General features: G+C 32.8%; 1 protein-coding gene, 1 long non-coding RNA gene and 1 other non-coding gene across 3 annotated transcripts in view; 2 read left to right on the top strand and 1 right to left on the bottom strand.

The window, feature by feature from the left end:
* The window catches only part of LOC146997064 (uncharacterized), a 74,568-nt gene that overhangs the window by 22,683 nt on the left and 23,971 nt on the right, over nucleotides 1-27,914 (top strand). The window contains exons 6-13 of the mRNA XM_085816508.1: nucleotides 1,113-1,144; nucleotides 4,507-4,579; nucleotides 8,296-8,330; nucleotides 12,514-12,568; nucleotides 16,071-16,102; nucleotides 20,372-20,450; nucleotides 20,846-20,892; nucleotides 25,312-25,359. Of these exons, the coding sequence (XP_085672634.1) occupies nucleotides 1,113-1,144; nucleotides 4,507-4,579; nucleotides 8,296-8,330; nucleotides 12,514-12,568; nucleotides 16,071-16,102; nucleotides 20,372-20,450; nucleotides 20,846-20,892; nucleotides 25,312-25,359 (401 nt within the window). The remainder of the gene's footprint in view (nucleotides 1-1,112; nucleotides 1,145-4,506; nucleotides 4,580-8,295; nucleotides 8,331-12,513; nucleotides 12,569-16,070; nucleotides 16,103-20,371; nucleotides 20,451-20,845; nucleotides 20,893-25,311; nucleotides 25,360-27,914) is intronic.
* LOC146997065 (uncharacterized) lies at nucleotides 2,292-7,687 on the bottom strand. The gene is made up of 2 exons (XR_015041095.1): nucleotides 7,509-7,687; nucleotides 2,292-2,692 (listed from the first exon to the last, which is right to left on the bottom strand). It is a non-coding gene; the product is annotated as an uncharacterized LOC146997065 (long non-coding RNA).
* On the top strand, nucleotides 4,158-4,231 carry TRNAN-GUU (transfer RNA asparagine (anticodon GUU)). The gene has a single exon. It is a non-coding gene; the product is annotated as a tRNA-Asn (tRNA).

Here is a 27,914-nt window from a genome sequence, read left to right as displayed (position 1 = left end):
TTCTGGCTGCCAGGTTCCGTCGCCAAACCCCTTGGCGAGTTTTCCCTCCACTTTCTAGTGGTGTAATAGCATTACGTCTGTGGAACTTTTCCATCTTTACATAGACGTTCTTTGGTTACAATAACCTCCATGTATTCTATTCTAACCTCCATGTCCGGTACACATGGGATATGGCGATATGATGAGCAGGAAATGGGTCATTTTATTGTTGGCGACAAATTTCAAAATCGTGCCAAGGCCTTAACACTGTATAATAGGATTTTACCACAAAATCTTTTAAACTTTTTTTTTTAAATAAATGCCTTAGTTGTCATTTTGCAGTAAAATAAAAAAAATAGTAATCAGTCATCTAGGCTAACCATTAAATATAACTATATTCGCTAAAATATTGTTGATTATTCTAATTCAATTTTTAAGTAATTATCTTTATTTTTAAGTTATTTGTATCATTTAATGCTGCTTCTTCCCTCTAAATTTATTTATTATTAGTAAATAATACTTTCAAGTTTCAGGAAATTTTCTCTGGCAAAATCCTGAAATTAATTCTAGCAGTATGGATGACATGCCATTACGAAATTTAATACACATATTTTTTGCAAATGTATGCTGCTGAATAAATATAAAATATCTGAATTTATTTAAAAATATCATTAAATATATTTCTTTCATTGAGCTGCAAAATGTGCAAAAAAGACATTTTTCTGGATTAAGATTGGGCAGATTCTAATCTCAATCTTCAGTGGAGAAAACAATTCCTATTATAGTTCAAATAGTAATGCTTTTGGGATTATATTTATATAAGTCATATGTAATTGGCAAATTTTTGTGTTCTCAAGTAATACCATAATTAGTTTACCTCTTAGCACAGCCAACGTGTATTACGTGGATAGATTGGAATTTTCTTAAAACACACCTGGAAAACCTGAGAAAGTCAGGGAATTTCATTCTCCTGTTTGAGTAGCAACCCTGCATTGATATTTAAAATCGTGGCTGCTATTTTTGTGTAGAAATATTTTTTGTTGGAAAAATTTTCCTTTTTTTTTAACTCAAAATTAGTACATATCTTTTTTTTAAATTGAAATTAATATCTTGATTCTTTTTTTTTTTTATAGAGTGCGGAGTGCATCAGCCCTCCTTGCAAGAGGTTTGTATAATTATAATGAATTTTTTCCAAGACATTATCTATTTCATTTTCTGTAGATGTTGTCATCTAAGAATATTATTTCTTTAATTTTTTAATATAATTGATTTAATTAAATATTGATTTAAGTCATGAATTTTTATTTAAATTGATCATATGAAAACATTAAATATTTTTATAGAATTACATAACACATTTTTTCACTTTTAAATGGTCAGAAAATGCGTAATGTTTCTCATGCCAGACTAAATGAATATTCATCTAATTTCATATGAAATGTTTTGCTTTTCCACCTGGACTATGTCTGTCAACAGTCTCAACTGATAAACCATATTAAATTAAAAAAGATCCCTTTTGAGCAATTGTTAAAATCTGAGCGCTTTCAATTCTTTTTTTCTTTCCTGTCTCGTTCAGAGTTTCATTATTTAATAAAACTAAAGTCCATATAAAGAAAATGCTCTCTATATTGAGTATGTACTCTGCTGAGAAAAAAAAAAAAAAAAAAAAAAAAAAAAAAAAAAAAAACACTTAGCTGCTAATAAATATGGCGTACACTATTAAATATATTTTTGAATGTGAGAACTTAATAAAAATGTATGAAAAGATAAATTTATAGGAAACACAACTATTATAAAAAATTCATTTTTACACGTGTCTTTCAGAGAAAAAGAGATGCATTAAGGAATTTTGTCAGACTTTTAATAAAGATTGTAAATATCTTGACTCTGTGGGAAACTCAATTGATTACATGAGGTTATGGGAGATTTTCACCAGGTTTCCCTACTGAATGTACAATAGCTAAAGTTAAAAGTCTATCAACAACGTATCCTGATTATGTTCTACTGGATTCAAATCTGAGCACCATTCCATATGCTCTGTCATTTTCTCCCCATGTGTTCAAGTTCATGAACTTGGCCATTTTGTTGTGTAAAAAAGGGTGGAATCACCAGTGGCAGCAGTACAAGGCTTTACCAAGATTTTAAGAATTTCTTCTCTGTACATTTGAACTATCAGAGGATCCATTTTAATTCCTTTTTAGACTGTGCTGCCCTAAATTTTATTGAGTGTTCTGTCCAGATCAGAAGTCATCGATTAGCCATCTTTGGACCAAATCTGGTTTTCTTGTTGAAGAAAGCTTGGCTGTGCAATTGTCAAATCTCATAGTTCTTAAGACCAGTTCCTTCAAGCTTTAAACTGCTCTGAAGACAGAAATGCATATATCTAGCCCACACATGGAAAGACCTTTGTAAATTCTTTGTGTAAGCTACTTGTAATAGCCAGTGGAAGCTTGCTTTGCAGCTGGGTGGCATTTTGTCACCTCTTCAGTGCGACCATTATTAGCAAATAAGGGTCATTCTTTGAAGTGGAAACTTGTGAAAGACATTGACCAATATGTCTATAAATGCTTCCTACCTCTTGGAACCGGGTTAGGTGGTTACCTCTTAGCTCACTGGGTTGGATGCTAGGATCTGTTGACGACTGACTTCCCATCTTGGTGTGGCTCATCGCATGTTGTTTTAACACAAAAACGTTTTGACTCAGGATTCTGATCTGAAGTGGATGCAAAAATCTGCTGTTACTACAATAAAGGTGCAAGTATACAGATTTAAAAGAAACACTCATTTTAGACATTCAGGTCACATTAAAAAAGTATATTCATTGTTAACCACATAAGTTTCTTTTCTCTGTCATATTATGACAAAAAATAAGCATATTTTTGATAAACATTTTTATGAAGAAATTCATTATATAAACCCAAATCAGCAGTCAGAACTATTTTAAGTGTTGAATTTATTGATTTACGCTAATTTTTATTTTCATCGTAAAAAGCACATTTTCCCTTAAAGTTGGCTTTTTTTGAACAAGGGAACTGGAAAGAACACTTTACAAAAATAGATATCAGAATTTAAAATGTTTTATTGTTATTACATATCTCTTAGATTCCAAAGAAGAATTATTAATATCAAGTTCACAAATGTTCCGAATTTGCGCTAAATTATACTTTCCGTTTCTTCGTTACTAGAGAAGTCAGTCAACAAACTGTCATTAATTCCAGAATCATTTAGTGAAATTTCAGATTCACTATCTGAGTCAATACCAGAGTTATCTTCAGTTATAAGCTGCTCATTATCATTCATTTCTTCTTTTATTTTAGCTCCAAATTTAAAAGAAATAGTATTCGCAGTAGCCGGAACACCGAGCTAGTGAAAAGAAATTTTGCGCCTTTACTTACGTAAAAGAATTCAGTAAAACCTAACCTTGAAACCAGTTGTTTTGCAATTCTAACTTTACTGTATTACTAGCGCCATCTGTTAGAAACATTATACACTAAACAAGCAAAAAATTCAGGCAAATCAGTGTATTAGACTAGAGGTGCTCGGGAAAATAAACAAAGTGCCATTTCCAAGTACCCGAATAGCATTCGGGCGAAACTGGGAAGTGGTTAATTTGCATTTTAAACAGCTTTCTGTGCTTGCTTTTTTCATTATCAAGAGTAATGAATTTCATTTCAAAGCAGTTCAGTAAACAACACTTTAGTGAACTAGTTTGAAAAAAAAAAATATATATATATATATATATTTTGAAAAATTCTTTTCTGTTGACCAATATCTTTATCATATAAGTTTCCAGTTTTTGTGGCCCACAGGCTCTACTTGCATTGTGTAAAGCTGTACATAACCCCTGTGTAAGAGTATACATATACAGCCCCCTACAGAGTATATATATATATATACACATATGTACTCCTTTATATAGAGAGAGTTGCCCCTTTTTTATATAGAGTAAAACCCCCTTTTATATACAGTGCACCCCTTTTTATATAGAGTACACCTATATATATGGTCTCTGTTGTATTCTGTATAAAAACGGGTATACCTTTATATAGAGTATACCCTTTTTTATAGCATATTCTCCCTTTTATATAGAATATACCCTTTTTCTATAGAGTATACCTATATATACTCTCTATGTATAGAGCATATCTTCTAAGGTATTTCTCCCACTTTCCTAGCGTGCCTTCGTGGTGTAGTGGCTCTGCACGCTGGGCTGTTGTTCCAGAGGTCCGTGGTTCAATTCCTGGCGAAGGCATTTGCTCATTTTTCCTCTTGCCTGCTTCCAAAAAATACTTAATGTCTCTACAACCTACATATATAGAGTATAAGTCCTTTTTAGTATTTCTTTTGGTAAGCAAACACAAATACAAGTGCAGGTCTCTTGTAACAGTAGAGTGGTGTAAACTTAGAAAGCAAAGAATATATGTGTTAGGGCTTATATGAAATTAATGCTTTGAAATTTACTGAAGTTTTCATTTAAATGTAAAAATAATTTATACAGTACTTTAATTCTGATTTTATTCTTTTCAGCACAAGGAAATGAGCATGAAGTTAATCATGCTTGACGAATGGGAGGATCAGTTAGAGGCCCTCATTGAAACAGGTAATTCAGAGTAACATTTTTTAGCATATGCTGGAATTGTATCTTTTATGCATATTTATTATTATTTTTCTTTCTTAACTCAGTCGTTAGCATTATTTTCCAGTTGGCTTTAGTTAATCTTGTAATGGTAATAAAAGTTTCAGTAAAATTAGGCTGCTTCAGACAAACCTTCTTGGATATGAACTCGTAGAATTTTGCATTATATCCTTTTTCTGAAGAACATAGAATGAGAACTGAGTTCCAAGAAGAATAAAGTGATCTGTTTTATTGATAAAGCTTTAGGTGAATAAAAAGCATGATTCTGTTCATGTTTTAAAATGCTTTATGGCTTCTTGGCAATCAGTTAGCAGAAAGTTTACCTTTGAATTTAAATTCATTCAATACTGGATGAATGCTTGCAAAATTGATGCTTGCATTGAACCAATGCTTCCAAAATAGATTCATAGTTAACAGGAATGACAGAAGTAACCATTTGTTGTGAGAAAGAGCATTGACTGGACTATTTTCTGCACCATTCACATGTAATACTTATCAGTAGTGAACTGACCTATGAAATTAAGTGTTATTAATTTGGCAAGGGGGAAAATTGTTATACTTTTTATGAGTGCCTTATGTTCTGTAAACACAATAAAGTTCATTTCTTCAAACAGATATCTGAAGTATTTAATAGTGTTAAATATTGCGAAAAGTCATAATCTGTTTACAAGACTCAAAATTGTTTCAGTGTCTTTTGACTAATGTAAGTTTATTTTGTTATTTTTCTTACAACTTCCCAGTGTACCATTTAAAGGAAGTTTAACTTCACCAGAATGATTTAAAAACTTCTTATAGAAATTAAGAATTCCCAAAAAATGTCAGAGTTCAAAAATAGTTTTTGTTTTCAGGAAATCTTGGATAACTTCAAAAAGAATGATTCTATTTTTGTCAATTATGTCACCAAAGAATTTTACACGTCCTGCATTTAGGAAGGTTGACAGTCAACTTATGATTTTTTCCCCTCTTAAAAACTTCTTTGATATAAAGGATATTCATTGAGAGATGATGAAGGAATCAAAACATCCTTTCCATATATAGTAAACAGTAATTTAAATCGTACAGAATTTGATCTAGTAGTCTTTGTGAAGTTTGCGCAGCATTTCGTAAGGAAAATGTTATGCAGTTAAACTCAAATAATCCAATAGGGGTAACCAATGCCGTTTCTGGTATGTCCTCTTTAGTCATTGGTACCTGGTGATGCACTTTTTGAGGTATAATGTTGAAAAAATAGCCTTATTGTTAAAAGTATATGTAAAATCATATTGATGCCTCATTGGATAATTACCTGGAATGGTTAATTTCATTTACAGTAGTTGCCGCGAGGTCACAAAAATCCACCTGATTTTTTTACCATGTGCAGAGGGATACTCCATCAGCTTTTAGAAGGACTACAAATTCCTTTTCATACTAAATAAGCAAAATCTGCTTTTGGAGCAGCCAGTTTTGTGAGGCGCTAAGCTCTAACCTTAGCCGCTGCTGGAGAATGTTTATGTTTTATTAAATGTGTAATACTACGAGTATTTGTATCCAAAAGCTGTTTTAAAACATCTTCAAATAAAGAATCATATTCATAAGTAAATAGCTAAATATATGTAAACTTGGTAAAACTAATTTTGGGCACAATATCTTGGGGTATCTTGTCATCTGATGCAGCATGAACTGTCAATTGTTTGGGGAATTTCAAATTAACAGCTTGGTTTCTAGTGGTTATTAAACACCAATTTGTAGATATGTACATAGTGTTTAGAATGACTAATCTGAACAGTGAACATACAAAACAGATGGTAAGAGAGATTCTTTGCAGTCCACCAGAGATAAGATTGTTGTTGACCATGCTTTAGATGGAGAAATCAGGACATAATGACTACGTTGAAGTACAGCTTTTTTACCTTCCAAATCTTCTGTTTTGCATTCCATTTATCATTTATGTTTTGAGAATGCCTAGTGAATCATTTATGTCTATATGTTTTGCTGACTATAAATTATGAAAATGATGGCCTTTTATGTATGATGTTCAGTATCTCCACTACAGTCTTGCTGACTTGTTATTTTACATGGGAAATTCAAAATATCCAGATGGATGACATCCATGCTTTCCTCTATGCTTTCCTCGTTCAAATGCAACATTTGAAAGCAACCGTGGAGAATGCCTGCCTTTCAAAATGGCTCTCTACTTTTAGGTGTTTTTTTTTTTTTTTTTTTCAAGCACTCCCTTGAAGTATATGTTTATAAAACAGAACCTTGTATCAGGCCTTCTTCATTCTATGGCATGAGCAATTAAACTATTATTGGTATGAAGAATTAAACATTTGGGAGGCTATTTGGTGTTCAAACTTTTCACTTGAATTTTGCCTTCAATTATACTTTTGAAACTAGATACTGCTTTACAGAAGCCTTGATATTCCATCAAATGCTTCCACTCTATATTGTGTACAGTGTGTTAAAATGAATTAAAATTAATTGAAATTAATATTAATAAAAATGTTCTCCTGTTGTTCTTCCCAGACATTCTTATTATCTTGTACACCATCTGATTTTATACTCCATCAGCTACAATAAGGGAAAGTAAGTAATTTCTTTTAAAAAATAGTGGTGAATACACTAAATTTATACCATTCACAAGAACACACAGTATTAGTTTAAAACCTTGGAAGCAGTAAAACACACAGCAAAACTATATTTATGTGAGTTTTGAGAAGCTTCAAGCAGATTTCAGAAATTCTGGAAGGACTGAGAGTGAAAAATTTTTCGTACGATGGTTCCAAGGAACAGCCGAGCATTATTTTTCTGGAGAACACATGGAACATACATTGGGAACTAGTGCTTTAGAAGTATTATTATTTTATATCCTTATCTTCTAACTAATTAATCAAGGTAAAACAAAACTGCTTACCTTGTTCCAATGGGTTCGGCCAGGGCCACTGGATGATTTCTTCTCTGTGAATACCTGCAAAATCTTGAAAGGGATAATCCATAAATGATAAACTTTTGTAACACAAACATATTTAATGAAGACGCAAACGGTTACTGAATATTTACATAATGAAAAGGTTTAAATGTTCGCACGACGCAGCGGCGACTTCTCAGTCCCGAGTTCTCGTGATCTCTAGCGAGAGTTCATAGTTCGAGATGACGTCACTCAGCCATCGGATCTCAGCAAGAGTTGAGTTGCAACAAGAGGTTAGAATTCCCTATCAAAATTATGTTTCAGTTTCTAAGAATTTTACATAATGTAAGGTGTACATTTCTAACACAGAAAACGGCTATTATCTGGTTTTTCACTATATGGGGCTTCTTTGTTTCTCTTACTCTCCCAACCCTAAATTTAAAATGTTTGTAATTGGTTATTAAGTCACAGTAATATTAATAATTTATTCTTCAGTTAGTCTCCAAAAAATTATAACTTTCGTTTCCTCTTTTATATAAATTAACAAATCCTATTGACAACTATTTCTCTACAGCTGCAGCACCTTTAAATAAAAAACCTTAGCATTTTCAGTATTTACTGTTGTTTCTGCAGTTTTGAATTTTATATGTCACCAATTGCTCTTGTCATTGAAATTCAAAACCATGGCCATTAAATTTTTATAGAGAGAGTTAAGCCTTTTTTTTTACTCATAATCAGTACACAGGTTTCTTTAAATTTCAGATAATACCTTGATTTTTTTTTTTTTTTTCAGGGGATGGAGAATACAGAAGGCGTGCCTTTCAGAAGGTTTGTATAAATATAATGAAACTTTTCTTCTAAGACAGTATCCATTTAATTTTCTGTAAATTCTTCTGTAAAAATTTCTGTAAATGTTATTGAAGAGGAGTGGTCTCAAACATAAATTGAATTTGGCCAAATGCAACATTTGAAAGCAACTTGTTGCAAATAATTCTAGCATGTTGAATCAATGACTAACTTACTTACTTAAGCTAAAAATAAATAGTTTTCAATTTATTTCAAAGTATTTCTGGTTACAGATTTGAGCTGCACTGCCTGATAACCATCAGTCAATCTAGTTCTTTTCGTATAAATTTGAACTGTGCAGAAAAAAATGTTCACTTGTAAATGTACACTCAAATAAAGTATTTTTTCTTATTGGAAAAATTCACAACTGAAGATATTTTATTTTTTTTTTGATAAGTATGAATAAAATTTAGTCATATCTGTAGCTTGAAATGTTTGAAAAAATTTATACAAATTAAATATATATCTTTATATGAATTATATTAAATGAATTAATTCTGTTTCTGAAATTATTTGGGCAACTCTCATGTTTATTTTTAATGATAAGGAAAATAATGTAAAATTGGACTGTGAATCATTAAAATTTTGAACTTTCTCTCCAAAGTCGTGTCATAATAATGCTTATTAAATCACTGGGAAATATTCTTGAGCCATGTGACACTGCTTCAAGGGAACATGTGCAGCCGGCAGGCCGCCAGTTTGTAACAATTGCCTTGGAAAAAACTTTTTTGTTTGTTAATATACTTCGTTTTAAAAGATTATCAAACTGAAACGTTTTATTGTATTTAACCCCTTTGAGCCGGGTAGCGAAAACGCGCACTTATCGCGGAGGCCGGCAGTGTCTTCCGCGAGCGTCTCTCCAGGGCCGGGGGCTTTTTTGCTACTAAGCCTAAATCCATGAAATTTCCGAAGTATCAACGCATTGTTTAATAATGCTCTATAGAGTATTTAAACGGCTTATGCTTTATAGATATTTTTATATATATACTTTAATTACCTTATTTCTTGTTTATATGCATATTTTACACATTTTATTTTAATTACTCACCATTTTATGACTTTTAACATTATACATCTGAAAACTAAATATATTACTTAAAATTCTCTTTTCATATGAAAAATTTTAAAACAGGGATCTACATACAGTCCTGCATTACATTCCTTGAACTCGTAATAACTCATTTGCCGTTTTGGAGGATTTTTCCGGGAATGTGAATAAACGAAGCACCATCGTCTCATTTTCTTATCAGTCTCTTCTGAACAAAGTTTTGGAAAATGTCTTTCAGTTAATCTTTCAGAATCAATATCAGAATTTCAGAATCGATATCTGAAATATTTTGCATCATTTCTGCTATTTCATGCTCTGTTAAACATTTTCGACGCTTCGACATTGAAACGGTAAAAACAGAAAGAATTCACGTCTAATAAGATCTAATTATTTTCTAAAAACTGAACTGTAAACCGAAATACTCAATGCTTTAGCGCATATAAAACTTCTACTTACAATAAACAACTACCACGTGCGAATAAAGTGCGATTTAAAGAGACGTCATAAATCACGCCATTCGGAAACATTTAGTTCCCCGTTTGTTTATATAATCAAAAACACGAGTATGTGAATCATGCTTCTCTCATTTCGAGTAGAATGTCTAATGTACATGTATCTGAAACCATATGGGCATACAGTGCCATCTTGTGGCAGAAATTATAGTTTGAAAAACGTTCCAAGGTACTGGCACAAATACGTGACATTCGGTAGAAAACGCAACAATGCTCTGGCATGCCTGCGTGTCGGCCAGTAGATAAGTGTGTTCGTTGCTGGCACGTATACGTGACAGTCGGCGCAAAGGGGTTAAGATTCAACACTTTACCGCCACACTAAAAGTTCAGGACAGGCCACATTAGTTTTTATATTGTTATGAATTAATGAAATAAACTATATGAAAGTAGTAGATGTAGTTTGTAAGAATATTATTTAAAAGAATTTGTAATGCAATTGATTTAAGCAAAAATGCATTATTTAATTCATGAATTTTTATTTAAATCAATGAGATTAAATCACTAACTATTTTTATAGAATTATATAGCAAACGTTTTCATTTTTTACATCTACAGAAAATACATAATATTTCTCATATCAGTCTAAACGAATATTCATCTAATTTCCTATGAAATGTTTTGCTATTCCACCTGGGCTACGTCTGTTGACAGTCTTAACTGGTAAACCGTATTAAATTTAGTATGATCCCTTTTGAGAAACTGTTAAAATTTGATGCCTTCTCAATTTTTTTCCTTCTTTTCTTTCTTGTTGTGTTTTATTTATTTAATCAAACTGATATCGCTATAAAGAAAATGCTTTGTATACTGAGTATGTACTCTGCTCAATTGATAAGAGAGCAGGCAATTTAATACACAGATAGCTGCTGATAAATATGCTGCATATTACTAAATATATTTATGAAATGAAAACTAAATAAAAATATAAGAAAGGATAAATTTATAGGAAACACATCTGATGTTATAAAAAAATTCACTTTTTACCCATATAAGAGTACAGTGATCGATTGTCTGCACCTTTATGACATATGCCACAGTAATATTTAGGAAACTGCTGTAGCAAAAAGATCTTTGAGAAAAAAAAAATATGCATTAATGAATATTATCAGACTTCAGAGTGTAGCCATCTTGAATCTGTGAGATACTAGGCTTCCCATCTGTGAAAAACTGATTGATTACATGATGGATGAAGTTTTTGGGGGATTCTTACCAGGTTTCCTGACTGGAAGTTGAAGACAACAATGTATTCCTGATCATGCTCAATTGGATTCAAATCTGAGCACAATTCCATATCCTCTGTTATTTCCTCCTCATATATCACATTCATGAACCTGACCATTTTGATGCATGAAAAGAGGGAATTCACCAGTGTCAGTTGTAACATGCCATTACTAAGATTTTAAGAATTTAGTCTCTGTGAATTTTAACCATCAGTGGATCCATTCTGAATGATGCACAGGTCAGTACATCCATATGCGCTGAAACAGGCAGGCTGTTTTCAGCAAAAGGAGGCCCTTATTGGATTGTATTACACTGTATTTTATTGAGTGTCACATTCTCTCCAGATCAGAAGTCATCAATTAGACGTCTCTGAGCCAGATTCGGATTCGTTGGGGATGAAAGCTTGGATGTGCATTTGTCCGATCAAAGTTCTTAAGTGCAGTTTCTTCAAGCTTTAAACTGCTCTGAAGATAGAAATGCATAGGACTAGCCCACACCTTTGTATATTCTTTGTGTAAGTTTCTTGTAATAGCCATTGGAAGCCTTTTTTGCAGTTGCATGACATTTTGTCAACTCTTCAGTGGGACCATTATTAGCAAATAAGATCATTCTTTGAAGTGTTAACTTGCAGTAAAAAATATTCACCAAAATCTCTTGGTACCAAATTAGGTGGTTGCTTTTTAGCTCACTCGAATGCTAATATCTATTAATGTCTGGCTTTCGATCTTGCTGTGGCTCATCATACGATGCTTTAATGCAAAATCCTCTTGACCTGGGGCTCTGATCTGAAGTGGATGGAAAAATCTGCTGTCACTACAATAAATGGTACATGTATACAGGTTTAAAAGAAATACTCATTTTAGGAGACTTTCAAATCACATTAAAAAAGTCTCTTCATTGTTAATTTGCATTTGAAACAGCTTTCTATGTCTGCCTTTTCATTACCCAGAGCAATGAATTTTATTTCAAGGCAGTTTAGTAAACAATGCTTTAGTAAACTGGTGAAATAAAATATGTTTTGAAAACTTCTCTTCTGTTGACCAGCATCTCCAGTATATAATTTTCCACTTTTTTGGCCCGTAGGTTCTACTTGCATTGTGTGATGCTGTGCAGAAGCCCAGTTGTAAGCAAAACTTGTTTTTGGATTTCTTCTAGTAAGCAAACACAAAGACAAGTGAAGTTTTTTTAAAAGCAAACTGGTGTAAACTATTCTAAGTAAAGAATATGTGTATAAGAGATTATATGAAGTGCAATATATGCAATATATTGCATATATATAGTATAATAATGTGTATGAAATATATGCAATGCTTCCAAATTTACTGAAGTTTTTATTTAAATGAAAAAAAACTATGCAGCAGTTTAATTCTGATTTTCTCCTTTTCAGATACTCAAACTCTGCAACACATGCCAGTCACTTCTCGGAAGAGTATTAAGAGAAGGTAATTAAGCGATTTTTTTTCAGCTTATGCTGGAATTGAATCTTTTATATATATTTATTGTTATTTTCTTCTTTTTTAACTCTGGTTAGTGTATTATTATCTGATTGGCTTTTGTTAATCTTGTAATGTTAGTAAAAGCTTTAGTAAAATCATGCTGCTTTAGATGCATTGAACCCTGTCACCTATGAATTCTTAGAATTTTGCATTATATTTTTCATCTGAGGAATTATTTGTGCTAGAGACAAGCAAGTTAATGTATCATTTATAGAATAAGAACTGAGTGTGAAGAAGATTTAAGCAAACTTTTTTATTGAAAAAGCTTTGACCAAAAAGCATGACATGTTTTAAAACTCTGTGGCTTCTTGGCAATCAGTTAGCAGGAAGTTTAGCTTTGAATGAAAATTAAATCAATGCTGGAACCTACCAATGCTAGCAAAATAGACTAATAGTTAACAGGATACTTAGATACTGTGGTTATACTGGGGTTCTGCCATATGAAAGCGGTACTTCCCAGTAACCTGAGCGAGACTGCGAGGGGCATGACTTGAAATGAAAATATAGCAAGTGAATCATAGAACAGCAGAATATCAGTAGAAGAGCAGAAAGAAATAGCTTTAATCCCTGAGAGGCTTTGGGAAAAAGCATAGAGATGTCAGCATAGGTGTCGCATAGGTGTGGTGAAAATGGTGAGAAGATCTCAGAGAAGCTGGATGGTGAAGGCTGGGTCGCTGAGGATTAGGAGGCAGCGAAAAAACTTGGAGGAAGTAACTCGTAACTGGGAAGGAATGACATCAGTAACCATTTCAATGTGAGAAAGAGCATCAACTGGTCAATTTTCTTCACCATTCACATGCTGAATATCAATAGTTAACTGACAAAGTTTAGTATTGATATTCAGCATGTGAATATACTGAAGCTGTGAAAACAGTCATGGATGGCATTATTCAAGCTATGGGCTCTGTTCCAAAATCATCAACAAAACTTCCTAAGTACACTAAACCATACTGGAACCGTGAATGTCAAGATACACTGACATAACAGAGAAAAGCTTAACAAGTTTTTCATAAACACCCCACTTTGTCAATCCTTATTACCTTCAAAAAGCTCGAGCAAAAGTCACCCAGAGCAATTAAGAGTGAGGTAAGCCAGAGGGATTCGTGGGTGTCCTATGTGCCTGGAATAACATCTTCTACAGCTAGTAAACAAGTAACTAGCTGTAGCTAGTAGAGTAGCTAGCCGCATAATTTTCTAAAAGATCACTTTCCTTTCTGGAGAAAGATGGCCGAGTGATCAGCACAATGGAAGAAATTGCAAATGCAATTGGTGAGAATTTTGCTGCCATTTCTAGTGGCAGCAACTAGCCGCCTACATTTCTTTCTGTTAAGTGATGCTGTGAAATGCTCTCATTCAATTCAACTCTCCGATCTGTGAGCTGTACAATAGGGAATTTTCCGTGTTTGAGTTAAGTAGGGAACTGATGCAGACACACAGATCAAGGCCGGGTCCAGATAGTATGATACAGTTATATGCTGAATCATCTATCCTATAAGTCATTGGTTGCCCTTCTCACCCTTTCCAATCAAGTGTAGACTCTGCCTTTCCCAGTGCAGAGCAGAGAGCTGTTCTCATCCCCATAGCTAAACCAGGGAATAACTCGAAAAATCCCTCCAACTACCGACCAATCACTCTTACAAGTTGCGTTTGCAAATTATTTCAAAGAATGGTAAACCGCCGCTTAGTCCATTATTTAGAAAAATACAGAGTAATCTCACCATATTTTTTAATTTCGTAAAGGTAAAACAACTATGGATAATATGATCCTTTTGGAAACTTCAATCCATAAAACCTTTGTCAAAAGAAACCATTTAGTGTCAGTATTTATTTATATTCAAAAAGCATATGACAAGGCATGGAGATATGGCAAATTACGTGATCTCTACAACAGTGGCTTGCATGGCAACCTGTCAGTTCTTATAAGGAATTTCTTGAAAGCTATGTTTTTTCAAGTAAGATTTGGCTCAGTGGTATCAGATGTGTTTTGTCAAGAAGAGGGTGTGTACCTCAAGGCTGCGTTCTTGGTATAAACTCTGTTCTAAAGGAACTTTCTTCATCCATATCAGGTTCCCTATATGTTGATGACTTGCAGATAAGTTGTTAAGGTGCTGATACGAGATACGTGGATAGACAGCTGCAGATTGCTCTGGATAGGATTCATAAGTGGTCAGAGGGTGAGGGCTTTATATTTTCAAAAGATAAGACTGTGTGCATGCACATTTGTAAAAAACAAAATCTTCATCCTGAGCCTGAGTTTTACCTTCAGGGTTCGTTGATCCCAGTTGTCTCTGAAGTAAAAATTTTAAGAGTGGTGTTTGATCGTAAGTTTACATTTCTTCCTCATGTGTTATATTTAAGGAAGAAGTACTTCAAAATAGTAAATCTACTAAAAGTACTGGTGAAACACCTCCTGGGGAGCGGAACGTAGCTCTTCGTATTTACAGATCACTTGTACACGCCAGATTAGACTATGGCTCAATTGTGTATGGATGTGCATGGCCTTCTGTATTAGTGAAACTTGATCCCGTACATCATTAGGCTCTGAAGATTAGTTTGGGAAGTTTCAGAACGTCTTCTGTGCAGAGCCTATATGTTGACTATTATGAACCGGCGCTTCAACTACGGCATGTGCAATTGTGTCCTTATTTCAATCGTCTCTTTCTTTTATTTCAATATTATGTCGCAGTATGATCACCCCCTCCAGGTCTGTAGGCTTGATGATTGTCCCAAACGTTTATTTTCTGCACGACCTCTTAATATACTAATTAATAGAACAGAAACACTTAATATAATAGAACAGATTTCTTAATATAATAGAACAGAAACACTGATAGAAAAATTTTGTTTCTCTGATATTAAGGTCCAGACAGCGAAGTATGTAGAAATTTGTCTGTCTATTTGTATATATGTCTTGTTTTATTTATCAGTTGTGTTTCAAGTGCCTGACATGTAGTTCAGCAAGTATAACCTTTAAGGTTCTGTGCCAGAATATCCATACATCCATACATCCATCCATCCATCCTCCCCCACCCCTAAATTTAAAATGTTTGTAATTGGTTTATAAGTCACAGCAATATTAATAATTTATTCTTCAGATAGTCCCTGAAAAATTATTATTTTCGTTTTCTCTTTCATATAAATTAACAAATCATATTGAAAACGGTATCTCTAAAGCAGTAGATGTCATTCATTTAAACAACTAACCTTAGCATTTTAAAACAGTGTTTAACTTGGGTGTAAACGAGTAACTTGTAAATTTTTAAGTGTTGTTTCTGCAATTTCGAATATTATGTGTCGCCAATCATGTTGCTTTTGCCATTGATATTTAAAACCATGGCCGTTATATTTGTATACAGATATTTTTCAGTAAGAAAATAAGCCTATTTTGTACTCGAAATCAGTACATATCTGTCTTTAACTTTTAGATAATAGCTTAATTTTTTTTCAGGGCTTCCAAGAGAAAAGGAGGATATGATGAAGGTGTGTATATAATTATGATAAACATATTAAAGACATTATCCATTTAATTTCCTGTGGACGTTATCATCTGAAAGCAGTGGTTTCAAATATGAATTGAATGTGGGCCTGATGCATGAAACCGGCTTATTCCAAATAATTCTAATTATGTTGAATTAATGACTAACTTATGGTAAAAATAGACAGCTTACAAAATATTTCCAAGTTTCCAAAACTTGAGTACAAATAATGACAACTTATTCCTCTTTTTTATTTATTTATTTATTTATTCAGCCTTGCTTTAGCATTTACAGAAAAATACATATATCTATACATCAGTTAGTGAATTTCTTTATTTTTGGCTACTGATTTGAGCTGCAACAACTGATACAGTCAAAAGTCGTTAATCCGGACTCGTTGGGACTTCGGCGATTCCGGATTATCGATTTTTCTGGATTATAGATCATCAGTTTAAATCTCGTAAGATGGCATGCAGAAATTCTAAAATAAAAAATATTAAACCATAATTTATGAAATAAAAAACAATTATGATCTAAAGGGTATCAAAATTTACAAAAAAAAAAAGCTTAATATTTATTTGTTTACTTTATTAAACATTTCTTTCAATGTAAGTTGTTTAAGTTGCTTCGTTTAATGTGATAATACTTTCTCTTTAATACTATAAACAGACATAATTTCTTTTTCAGTTACAAAGTTCCACTGTTCAAGTCCCGTAATTGCTGTGCCGAGAATACTGACTAACTTGTCAATCGAAATTTTTTCGTTTTCATTAACCTCTCTGTCACATTCTTCATGTCTTTATCCATTTTTTGCAGCCATTCCACTTTTTGTTTGATGGACATCGAAACATACTTTCGTTTTGTACGATCCTTTGGGAGCTCCAGAATCGGAAATTCTATTTCACATAATTGAAAGTTCAAGTTTACTTTTATAGTATTGCTCTTACAGTCTGCAAAAAATGATAAGCCAGATCCAGTTCGAAAATTAAGGAACAACGCAATCATCAACATTAACTGAAATAGATAATTAGATAATTTTAGCTTATACCGTCCGTTATACATAAAACGCGCACGCGAAAACGTATTCTGTGCTTGCACACACGCATATGCACAGTCGTAAAAGGTCTTACGCGCACGCGTAAACGCCTATGTGCATGTGTCAACGCGGCACATGCGCAGAAAGTTTTTAGCTTTGAGGTCCGGATTATAGATCATTACGGATTATGGGTGTCCGAATTAACGACTTTTGACTGTAATTCACAATTGAGGATATTTTTAATTTTTGGTTAAGTATGAATAAAATTTAGTCAGATCTGTAGCTTGAAATCTTTGAAAAAATTTACTTTGTTTATGAATATTTTTGAGTGATTCTCATATTTGTTTTGAAGGGTAAGCAAAATAATGTAAAAGTGGACTATGAATCATTGAAACCTTGAACTTTCTCTTCAAAGTCTTGTCATAATAATGTTTATTAAATTGCTGGGAATATATTCCTGAGCCATGTGAAACTCCTTCAAGGGGATATGTGCAGATGGCAGGCTATCAGTTTGAGACAACTGCATTGGAAAACATTTCTTTTTGTTAATATACTTCGTTTTAAAAGATTATCAAAATGAGACGTTTTATTGTATTTAAGATTCAACACTTGACTGCCACACTAAAAGCTCAGAACAGGCCACATTATTTATTATATTGTTATGAATTAATGAACTGAACTGTAAAGCAGTTGATGCAATTATTAAGAATATTGTTTCTTTGATTTTTTAATGTAAATGATTTAAATAAAAGTACATTTAATTAATGAATTTTCATTTAAATGAATCAGATTAAAATGTTAAATATTTTTATAGAATTATATAACTTATTTTTTTCATTTTATAAATCTACAGAAAATACATATTTCTCATGTTAGTCTAAATGAGTATTCATCTATTTTCCTATGAAATGTTTTGTTATTCCAGCTGAGCACTGGCGACAGTCTCAACTGATAAACTGTATTAAATTTTAAATGATCCCTTTTGAGTAGTTGTTAAAATCTGAACCTTTCAATTCTGTCTTTCTTGTTCAGTATTTATTTAATAAAACTGGCGTCAATGTAAAGGAAGTGCTTTATATATTGAGTAAGTACTCTGCTCAATTGATAAGGGGATAGGCAATTTAAATAAACAGATAGCTGCTGATAAATATGTGGTACACTATTAAATATATTTATGAATGTGAGAACTTAATAAAAATTTAAGAAAGGATAAATTATAGGAAACACAACTATTATAAAAAATTCATTTTTACACTCTTTCAGAGAAAAAAGAGATATGCATTAACTCCTTCACATCCAATCCGCCTCACACGGCCTTACATTGAAACAACAAGAACCGCCCGAAAACGGCCGAGATTGTAATCTTGTTTTCTTCCCTCCTCCTAAGGTATGCAGTAGCAGGTGCAGTTTCCCCAATTGCATTTTATTAGTTTACTGCAGACAGCTTGTTCTAAGAGGTTTCTTATCTTTAAGGTGGTCGTGACATTTCGTTGTTGATTCTTTTGTGGTACAGTGTGCTTTTAAGCTTTAAACAGCAATAAAAGAGCAGTTTAAAAATTTAAGAATTATATTTATTTTTAATCAATTTATTCCTTTCTATAAAAATAACGGAAATAAACAAAATCTCAGTCGTGATCATAACAAAGGCAGAAAGGCTTGTTGGTCTGACCTTCAGAATAGTTTTATAAAGAACGGGGTCAAAGGCTAATTGAATCTTTGTTAGAAAGTACAAAGGATGTCATTGGAAATCTTCACACTTATTTTCTGCATTAATGAACAGGGAGGGAAGGAAATTGCTGTCAAACTGGAAAACTATATCGGCGGTCCGGTATTTTGAGGATACAGGTTAGCAAAGGGTCTGGATTTCAAAGAGTTAAGGAATTTTGTCAGACTTTATTAAAAGTCTGACAAAATTCCTTCATTGTAGATATTTTGAGTCTGTGGGGAACTAAACTGATTACATGATAGATAAGGTTATGCGAGATTTCCCCCAGGTTTCCCTATTGAATGTACAGTAGCTAAAGTTAAAAGTCTATTTACAATGTATCCCGATCATGTTCTACTGGATTCAAATCTGAACACCATTCCATATGCTCTGTTTCTCCTCATGTGTTCAAGTTCATTAACTAGGCCATTTTGATGTATAAAAAGGATGGAATCGCCAGTGACAGCAGTACAAAGCATTACCATGAATTTCTTCTCTGTGCATTTGAGCCATCAGGAGACAGATTCTGAATGATGTAGAAGTCAGTACATCCATATATGGTGAAACAAACCCCTTATTTTCAGCAAAATGAGTTTTTTGGAGATTGTGTCGCATTAAATTTTATTGAGTGTCACATTTTGTCCAGATCAGAACTCATGAATTAGCTGTCTGTGACCAAATCTGGATTCATCGAGGTAAAAAGCTTGGTTTAACATTTTGTCCGATTTCAGAGTTCTTAAAGCCAGTTTCTTCAAGCCTGCCCTACCCCTGAAAATACATTCGTAAATTCTTTGTGACAAAAAGCTTACACAAAGAATGGACACTGGAAGCTTTTTTTGCAGTTGCGTGACATTGTGTCACCTTTTCAATGGGGACCATTATTAGCAAATAAGGTCATTCTTTGAAGTGGTAACTTGTGAAAGACATTGACCAAAATCTCTTGGTACCAAATTAGGTGGTTGCTTCTTAGCTCACTCAAATGTTGGATGCTAATATCTGTTGATGTGTGGCTTTCCATCTTACTGTTGCTCATCATACGATGTTTTAATGCAAAATCCTTTTGACTCGGGACTCTGATCTGAATTGGATGGAAAAATCTGCTGTGTATACAATAAATGGTGCATGTATATAGGTTTAAAAGAAACACTCCTATTAGGAGACTTTCATATCACATTAAAAATGTGTGTTCATTGTTAACATTGTATTTGCATTTTAAACAGCTTTCTGTGCCTGCTTTTTTCATTATCCAGAGTAATGAATTTTATTTCAAAGCATTTCAGTAAACAACACTTTAGTAAACTGCTTTGAAATAAAATATATTTTGAAACGTTCTTTTTTCTGTTGGCTAGCATCTGTACTGTATAAGTTTCCAGTTTTTGTTACCCATAAGCTCTATTTGCATTGAGTAATACTGTGCATCTGTGGTAGAGATTATATGAAGTGCAATAAAATGCTTTCAAAGTTACTGAAGTTTTTTGTTGAATGTCAGAGTAATTTATACAGCATTCTAATTGGAATTTTATCCTTTTCAGGTGTTGGAAAAGGTTTTTGCATTTAAGAAAGACTTTGATTATTTCCTGATGAGGGAAGCAGATGCCCTGCTGGATGCAGGTAATTAATAGTATTTTTTTTTTTTTTGGCATATGCGGTAATTTAATGTTTAATATAGTGTCATTTTCTTCTTTTTTAACTCAATATTTAGTGTATTGTTTTCTATCTGGCATCTTGAATGCATTTTAATATGTGTTTTTGTTGATCATATTTTGTTAATCATACAGAAAAGCTGATGGTACAGATAAAGTATTGACAATTTAAAATAAATTTCTGTTTTGAATTGTTTATAATTTTGGTTTTAATTAATTAATTAATTTTTTAAATGAAGTGCCTTTCCCAAGAATCTATTTCTTTGTTAGATTCCATGTTAATGTTAATTTTTTGTTGAATATGCATTTTTGTTAAACACGCGTCATACATACAGGAAAGATTGATTTTTTTTTTATTTAAAGGAAAGGGACCTTATCATCAGGAAAGAGAGCCAGAAGAGGAGGATGAGGTAATTTTTCAATTAATATTTTTCTAAAGCATATATATCTAAAAAATTCATGAGTTTTGACTTATTTTAAACATTAAAAGTATATTTTAATTGCTGCAGCTGTATTTTTAGCAAGGAAAAACTTGGTACTTTTTACAAGTATTGTATTTAAGAAATCCTTAGTAGATTTATTATTCATTTTAGTATGGAAACTTAGACTAAAAAAAGTTTCTATTTTTATAAAACAGGAATATTAGTAGTTCTTGAATACCATAATCCTACCTAAGTAGTTTCTCTTTTCAAATTTTAAAGAAAATTTAGCTTACGTTTCTCATGATTTTAAGGCTTTAGCAGCATATATTTTGCTTTAATGTCAATTCTCAAGCACTTGTGGTCAGATGCTGGTTGTACGCACAGTTATATATCACCATGTGTATATCAATTGGAATTTTTAGTACTGGCAAAGTACATTAATCTTCAACGCTATTTCATTTTTATAAAAATCTGTCTCTTGGTGAACATAAAATTAGTGTCGTAACTGTAAATGTTGTTTATAAACCTGAAGCATCCTTAATGGGGATTTCTACCTAGCTGCAGATAGTTTGAGGCTAAAATACTATATGGTACCTTTGTTTTATAGAATCCATAGAATGTCTTATTTTATCCAAAATAGTGATTTTCAGTGGTATGGTAATAATGCTGTACAATATACAGTACACTCCCGATTATCCGCGGAATCGGGTGGCGCGGCCGCCGCGGATAATAAAAATCGCGGATAATACGAAAAAAGCTAAAAATGGGAATAGCAAAAGAGAAAACAGTCATTCCAACTTTGAAAAATTGTTTTATGTGCAATAAAATGTAAAATAAACAGCAGTAAATGTTTAACTAACGCTTAATATTTTAGTATATCACTCAAAATTAACCTAAAATGCAATTTGTTAATGAAAACAGAAAAGTGCTTTGTATACTTACGAGAGGTGTCAAGGATATGCAGAAAAATTAATACATATGTACTGTTTTAATACTGTAATGTATTATGTAATTACAAAAGCATAACTGTAACAGTTATTTGTGTTCGTTTCTTGCTTTGGAAGCATTTTCTCTTGATCCGAGATTGCATTTTTCATAGCATAAGTTTCTCAGATAATTTCACATCGTCTTGTTCTTTAAAATAGCTCAGCATTCCATCGACTTGTTGCAAAGCCCCTTTGTGAGTCTTTCACTTCTGCACATTGGGCTCTTCTTTGCCTTCACTTTGCTGTCCTTCACTCTCAGTCTCTCCCCTTGCTTTCTGCACAATTTCGTCATCTGTCAAGCCTTCGAAGCCAGGTTTGTTGACGTCACACTCCAACCACTCGTTAATGTTTTAAGCATCGACGTTCTCACCACCTGGAACTGTTTTCACCATATCGGCAAGAGTTGACGTGGGCGTGTCTACATCTTCATTCTCTTCTTCACAACTCAAAGGGGTTACGTTGTTGTTGGCTTCAACATTAGGCATGAGTTTTCTCTTTGATTTTATGGGAGTTGACAGTTTCACAGTCCCATGCAGATGCAATATCGTAGATGTTGTCCAAGATTGTGTAGTGTTTCCAAAACTCTTTCAGATTATAACCTTCTTCAATTTTGCTCATTAGCAGCTTGGTTCCATATGTTCTCTTCATTGTTGCAATGACTCCTTGGTCCATAGTTTGGATTAGCGCAATAATGTTTTGGGGGAGAAAATTTGCAAAAATTTGTCCATCAGAAGACTTTAGCACGCTTGTTGCTGGGTGAGAAGATGCGTTGTCGATTAATAGCACAGCTTTTTCAGGCAGGTTTTACGATTTAAGATGTTTACGCACTTGAAGAACAAAGATTTTTTCGAACCATTCTTGAAAAATGTTTCGGTTCATCCATCCTTATTTTTGGTTAAAGTAATCAACGGGCAAATTTTCTATCCTTGGGCCTTTGAAAGATCTCAGTTTTTTTTTTTTTTTTTTTTTTTAACTTTCCAATGACAAACAAGTCTAAGTTTATGTCCACCGGTAGTGTTACTGCAAGACATGATAGTGATCCTTTTTTTGCTGCTTTTATGACCCGCCACTTTACTTTCACTTTCAAATGCTAAAGTGCGAGTGGGAAGACATTTCCATTAAAGTTCCGATTCATCAGCATTGTAAGTTTGTTCAAAAGATTGCTCTTCTTTTAAAACAAATTCTTCAAATTCATGGTGGAAATCGTCGGCTGCTTGTTGGTCACCACTAAGTTTCTCCCCTCGAATTCCATGTCACTGCTTAAAACGAGTCAATCAGCCAGAAAACGCATCAAAATTTCGTTTCAGGCCTAACAACTCAAAAAAAGTTTTTGCCTTCACCACAATGATAGGACCTTTTGCAGGAGTACCCTCTTTTCGAACTTTAGCTAACCACTCTGTCAATGCCGTGTCTAGCTCATCAAATGTAGTTTTTTGCATTTTCATTGCAGAAGCACTGTTCGACATTGATGCAAAGTTCACCAGTTTGTCTTTTTGCCTTAAAATGTCACACACTGTTGTTTCCGATATTCTGTAATCCAATTCCATCTGCTGCTTTGTAGCGCTGTTTGCTACTTTGGAAATTAATTCTAGTTTTTGCGCAATTGTCAACACAACCTTCTTTCGATTTCCTGACATTTTAAATCGGGAACGAAAAGCAAAACACCAAAAAGCACAATTACTGAACACAGTAAAAGATAAGAAATTAACTCCGACCGGTTCGCAAACACTATCAGGCTTAAACTAACAATGGCGAGTGGCAGGAAGTGGACGTGTCAGTAAGATTAAGACGAGAGAGGATGGTGGAGCGGGCAACTGCAAGGGTGAGTAAGAAATAATTGACTCATCAGAGAGGGAAGGTTCCGAGAAGGCCGAGGTTAAGGTTCTGAGAAGGCCTGGGATATTTTTGCCATAAATAAGCACGATGTTAGCAAATTTAACGTTTCGTTCAGTTTTGTGAACATTTTTATTTTCTTTGCTTTAGGCTTGTAAAAAAAAAAGAAACTTTGTGCTACAGGCACGGATAATCTGCCCGCGAATAATCGGGAGTCTACTGTATGTGGATCCTTCAAAGTATTTTTTCACATTTATTTTACATATGTGCATATGTGTTTCTTAAATTGTAAAAATTTCTGTATATTGAGCTTAAGATGCTCTTGCAAAATAATGTTGACAACAGAAAATTAGATGTTCAGAATTTCCATCATGCAATGCAGTTATCTTTAAGATTATAAAATGATGTTTGAATTGCAGTTAGATATTCTTTATTGTAAGTTCTGTGTGGTAAGAGATTTTAAAACTTCCCTTTTATAGAATCTAATGGTTTACTAACAGTTATTAAAAAAATTAATTGAATTGTTTTAGTTTTGGGATTTCGATACATGTTCTTCATTCCATTCTTTCAGAAATGTCAGATATGTTACCTTATGATCTTATGAACATCAAAATGCTTTTTAAAAATTAAAAGAAAAGAAATTTAATATTTAAAAATTTTGAAAAATATTTCATTTATTTTTGCATAAGATCTCAGTATAGACACATGCATATCAACAACATATAGATTATCATTTTTTTTGCATGGAATCTGAACTTTCAGGGGATATATTTCAGAATCAAATGTATCATAGTCAGTTCCATTTAATTAACAATTCTGAGGTCTTTTGTGTGGATAAGTTCTTCATAATATAGCATAGTATAATATAATGCAGTGGTAAGGGAACATAAAATAGAGGTAAGGGGACATAAATTAGTAGTCTAAGAACTTAGCCCTAAAGATGTGTAAATAAGTCAATCCCAATGGAGTCTATGCTACACCTAAATACTTTAATTATTAGTTTGTAATAACTGACACAATGAGTCGTATGTGGAACTGCCTTTCTCAAAAGACTTCACGAAAGATATGAAGGGTATTTTTTTATTATTTAGTATTAATAGAAAGATGTTTGTAGGTATTCTGTTGTAATATCTTATTTGACATTAGTTATTGCTGAACTGATCTCATAGATACATATCTGATGCCTTTTGATTCTGCATAATTTGATTCTGCACGCAGAATTCCAAATGTGTAATGCTGTTTGAATGCTTAATGAAGCTATTGTGAGGTCAGGAAAATCTAGAACAAAAAAACTGTATCAAAAGTACATCCCATTCATCAGACTCCTGTTTTCATTCTCCTTTCAAAGTCCGATGGACATAGCTCAGGACAAATGCACACAAAGCTGTTTAAAAAAGCTCAAAAATTCACATCCAGCAATGCAGAACTTTTCATAATTTATATTAGTTTTTAACTTAATGTCAGTATCTCATAAAAATTGGCATACTGCTTTCTCAAGATTTTTGACATCCGATTGTAAATGTAAAAAACATTTTTAATATGTGCAATAACTGTTGAAAATTTCTAAATATATTTGTTACTTTTGCAGGTTATAGCATGGCCTCTGAATCTTCTACCTCCTGCTCTATGGTCCGAAGTAAGTTTTCTGCATCGTCAGATATATATGTTATAAGGAGAACAATTAAATATCCATCAATTCAGAATCTGATTGATGTTTTTAATTTATAATTTAACTAATGTTTTCCTCAAGATTTGACTTAGCTTTTTTATCAGTAGTCAGCTTAGTGTAAGAGCTTTTAGTAGACATCAGTGCTTAGTTATAATTTCCAAGCTGAAGATAAGTCTCGTTTATTGGAAGCATTATTTTGTTATGTTAATGTTTAAATAATATAATGTTCTTTATGGTTATTGCAAGGAATCATTTCTTTTTAATAGAAGGTAATTTTGAGGTGTGTGTGGATGAGTTCTTTATAGTGTTGCATAGTTTAGCAAAATGTAGCAGTAAAATAATATAAAATAATAGCCTAGAAATTTCCTCTTATTTCTTTTTTTATAAGGAATGCATAATTTTCCTAAATAGAAATATGCGAAAAAAATTTTACATTTTTAAATATATAATCTTTTACATTTAAAAATGACACAACAGGAATATTTGGGTTATTTAAAACACTTTTTAAGTGGAAGTATATATATCTGTGATAAACAGACAAACAGTTGTGCAAGTCAAGAAATTTTGCTAGATTTATCATATGGATTTTGCACATATGTGTGTTCAGTTTTGATTGAATTTTTACACCAAAATCTTATGTGCAAGTTGGCTTATATTTGGAAATTTTGGTACTCTGTTAAATGATTGCTGCTGTTCCTTTAAGTATTGTATTCTTGCACTTTTTCCAGTGTTGCAATAATAACAATTCTATTTTCTGTTGTCATGTATTTTCGTCTAGTAAATATTTCATACATCGAATACTCTATATCTCATAATTTCATTTCTTGTGTTATTGTAGACTTTAATATTTTACCGATATTTATTAAAAATTATGAGTTTAAATAAATATAGGTAAAATATTGAATTTTATTCTTGTTTTATTTTCTTTTGTCATTTAGAAACATATTTTCCATGCCATTCTTTTAGAAAAAGAAGCTCAGTTTTGGGAAATGACAATACAGATGTGTGGTTTTATGATCGGTGGCTAGTTACCATTATGATGTGAAAATGCTTTTTTAAAATTTGAGAAAAAATAATAAAAATTTTGAAATAAATTTTGTTTACTTTTGAATAGAAGCTCAATATAACAATATCTTAGGGAATAAACTTAGGGGAGTCTGCTGTGAGGGGATGATAGAGGAAAACATTTGCTTGGGTATCATTGTATCATACACCAAGAACAGCTGTGTGCGAAAGAACTAGGATTTGACCGGCTAATGAAAGTAGTGAGCGATATAATCAATTTTATTCCCTCACATGCTTTTTAAACCACAGTCAATTTAAGGAAATCCTAGAACACACAGAGGCATCACATAGTGATCTCATATATTACTCTGAAGTACGATGGTTGAGCCGTAGAGAAGCTTTGAAAAGGCTTGCTGATTTGATTGATGAAATAATACAGTCAAAAGTCATTAATCCGGACTCGTCGGGACTTTGGCCATTCCGGATTATCGATTTTTCCGGATTATAGATCATCAGTTTATATCTGGTAAGATGGCATGCAGAAATTATAAAATTAAAAACATGAAACTGTAATTTATGAAATAAAGAACAATTATGATCTAAAGGGTATCAAAATTTACAAAAAAAAAAAGCTTAATATTTATTTGTTTACTTTATTAAACATTTCTTTCAATGTAAGTTGTTTAAGTTGCTTCGTTTTATGTGATAATACTTTCTCTTTAATTCTGTAAATGGACATAATTTCTTGTTCAGTTACAAAGTTCCACTGTTCAAGTCCTATAATTGCTGTGTCGAGAATACCGACTAATTTGTCAATTCGAAATTTTTTTGTTTTCAATAACCTCTGTGTCACTTTCTTCACTATCGGAAGCGAATTATAATGACGAGGAATTGGATTTAAATCATATCAAAGACGGAGTACATCGAGATGAAATACTACATTTAGTAAGGAATTATAAGCCAAATAAAATAAAAACATCTGCCATGAAGATAAGGATACTGCTGACAGATCAACTTTCAATTCATTGCGCGCAGTGGCGTCCCCCTTCCCCCCCTGCCCAGAGCAGCGTGAAATTGATAAACAGATTTCGGAATGGTTAGAGAAACGAAGGTTATGCCTTTATCCATTTTTTGCAGCAATTCCACTTTTTGTTTAATGGACTTCGAAACACACTTTCGCTTTGTAGATCCTTTACATATTAGTAAATATGTATCGGAAATTCTATTTGACATAATCGAAAGTTCAAGCTTACTTTTATAAAACTGCTCTAACATTCTGCAAAAAATAATAAACCGGATCGAATTCGAAGATTAAGGAACAGCGCAATCTGCAGCATTAACTGAATTATATAATTTTAGCTTAACTTAGCTTATACCGTCCATTATACATTAAACGCGCATGCGTAAATGTATTATGCGCATGCGCACACGCATATTCGCAGCCGTAAGGATTAACGCGACGCATGCGCAGAAAGTTTGTAGCATTGAGGTCCGGACTATAGATCATTCTGGATTAT

Source organism: Stegodyphus dumicola, chromosome 5, assembly GCF_044657685.1.
Source record: "Stegodyphus dumicola isolate Sdum_Otavi_A_Nest chromosome 5, ASM4465768v1".
Lineage (NCBI taxonomy): Eukaryota > Metazoa > Arthropoda > Arachnida > Araneae > Eresidae > Stegodyphus > Stegodyphus dumicola.
This window is presented reverse-complemented; position numbering and strand designations above follow the sequence as displayed.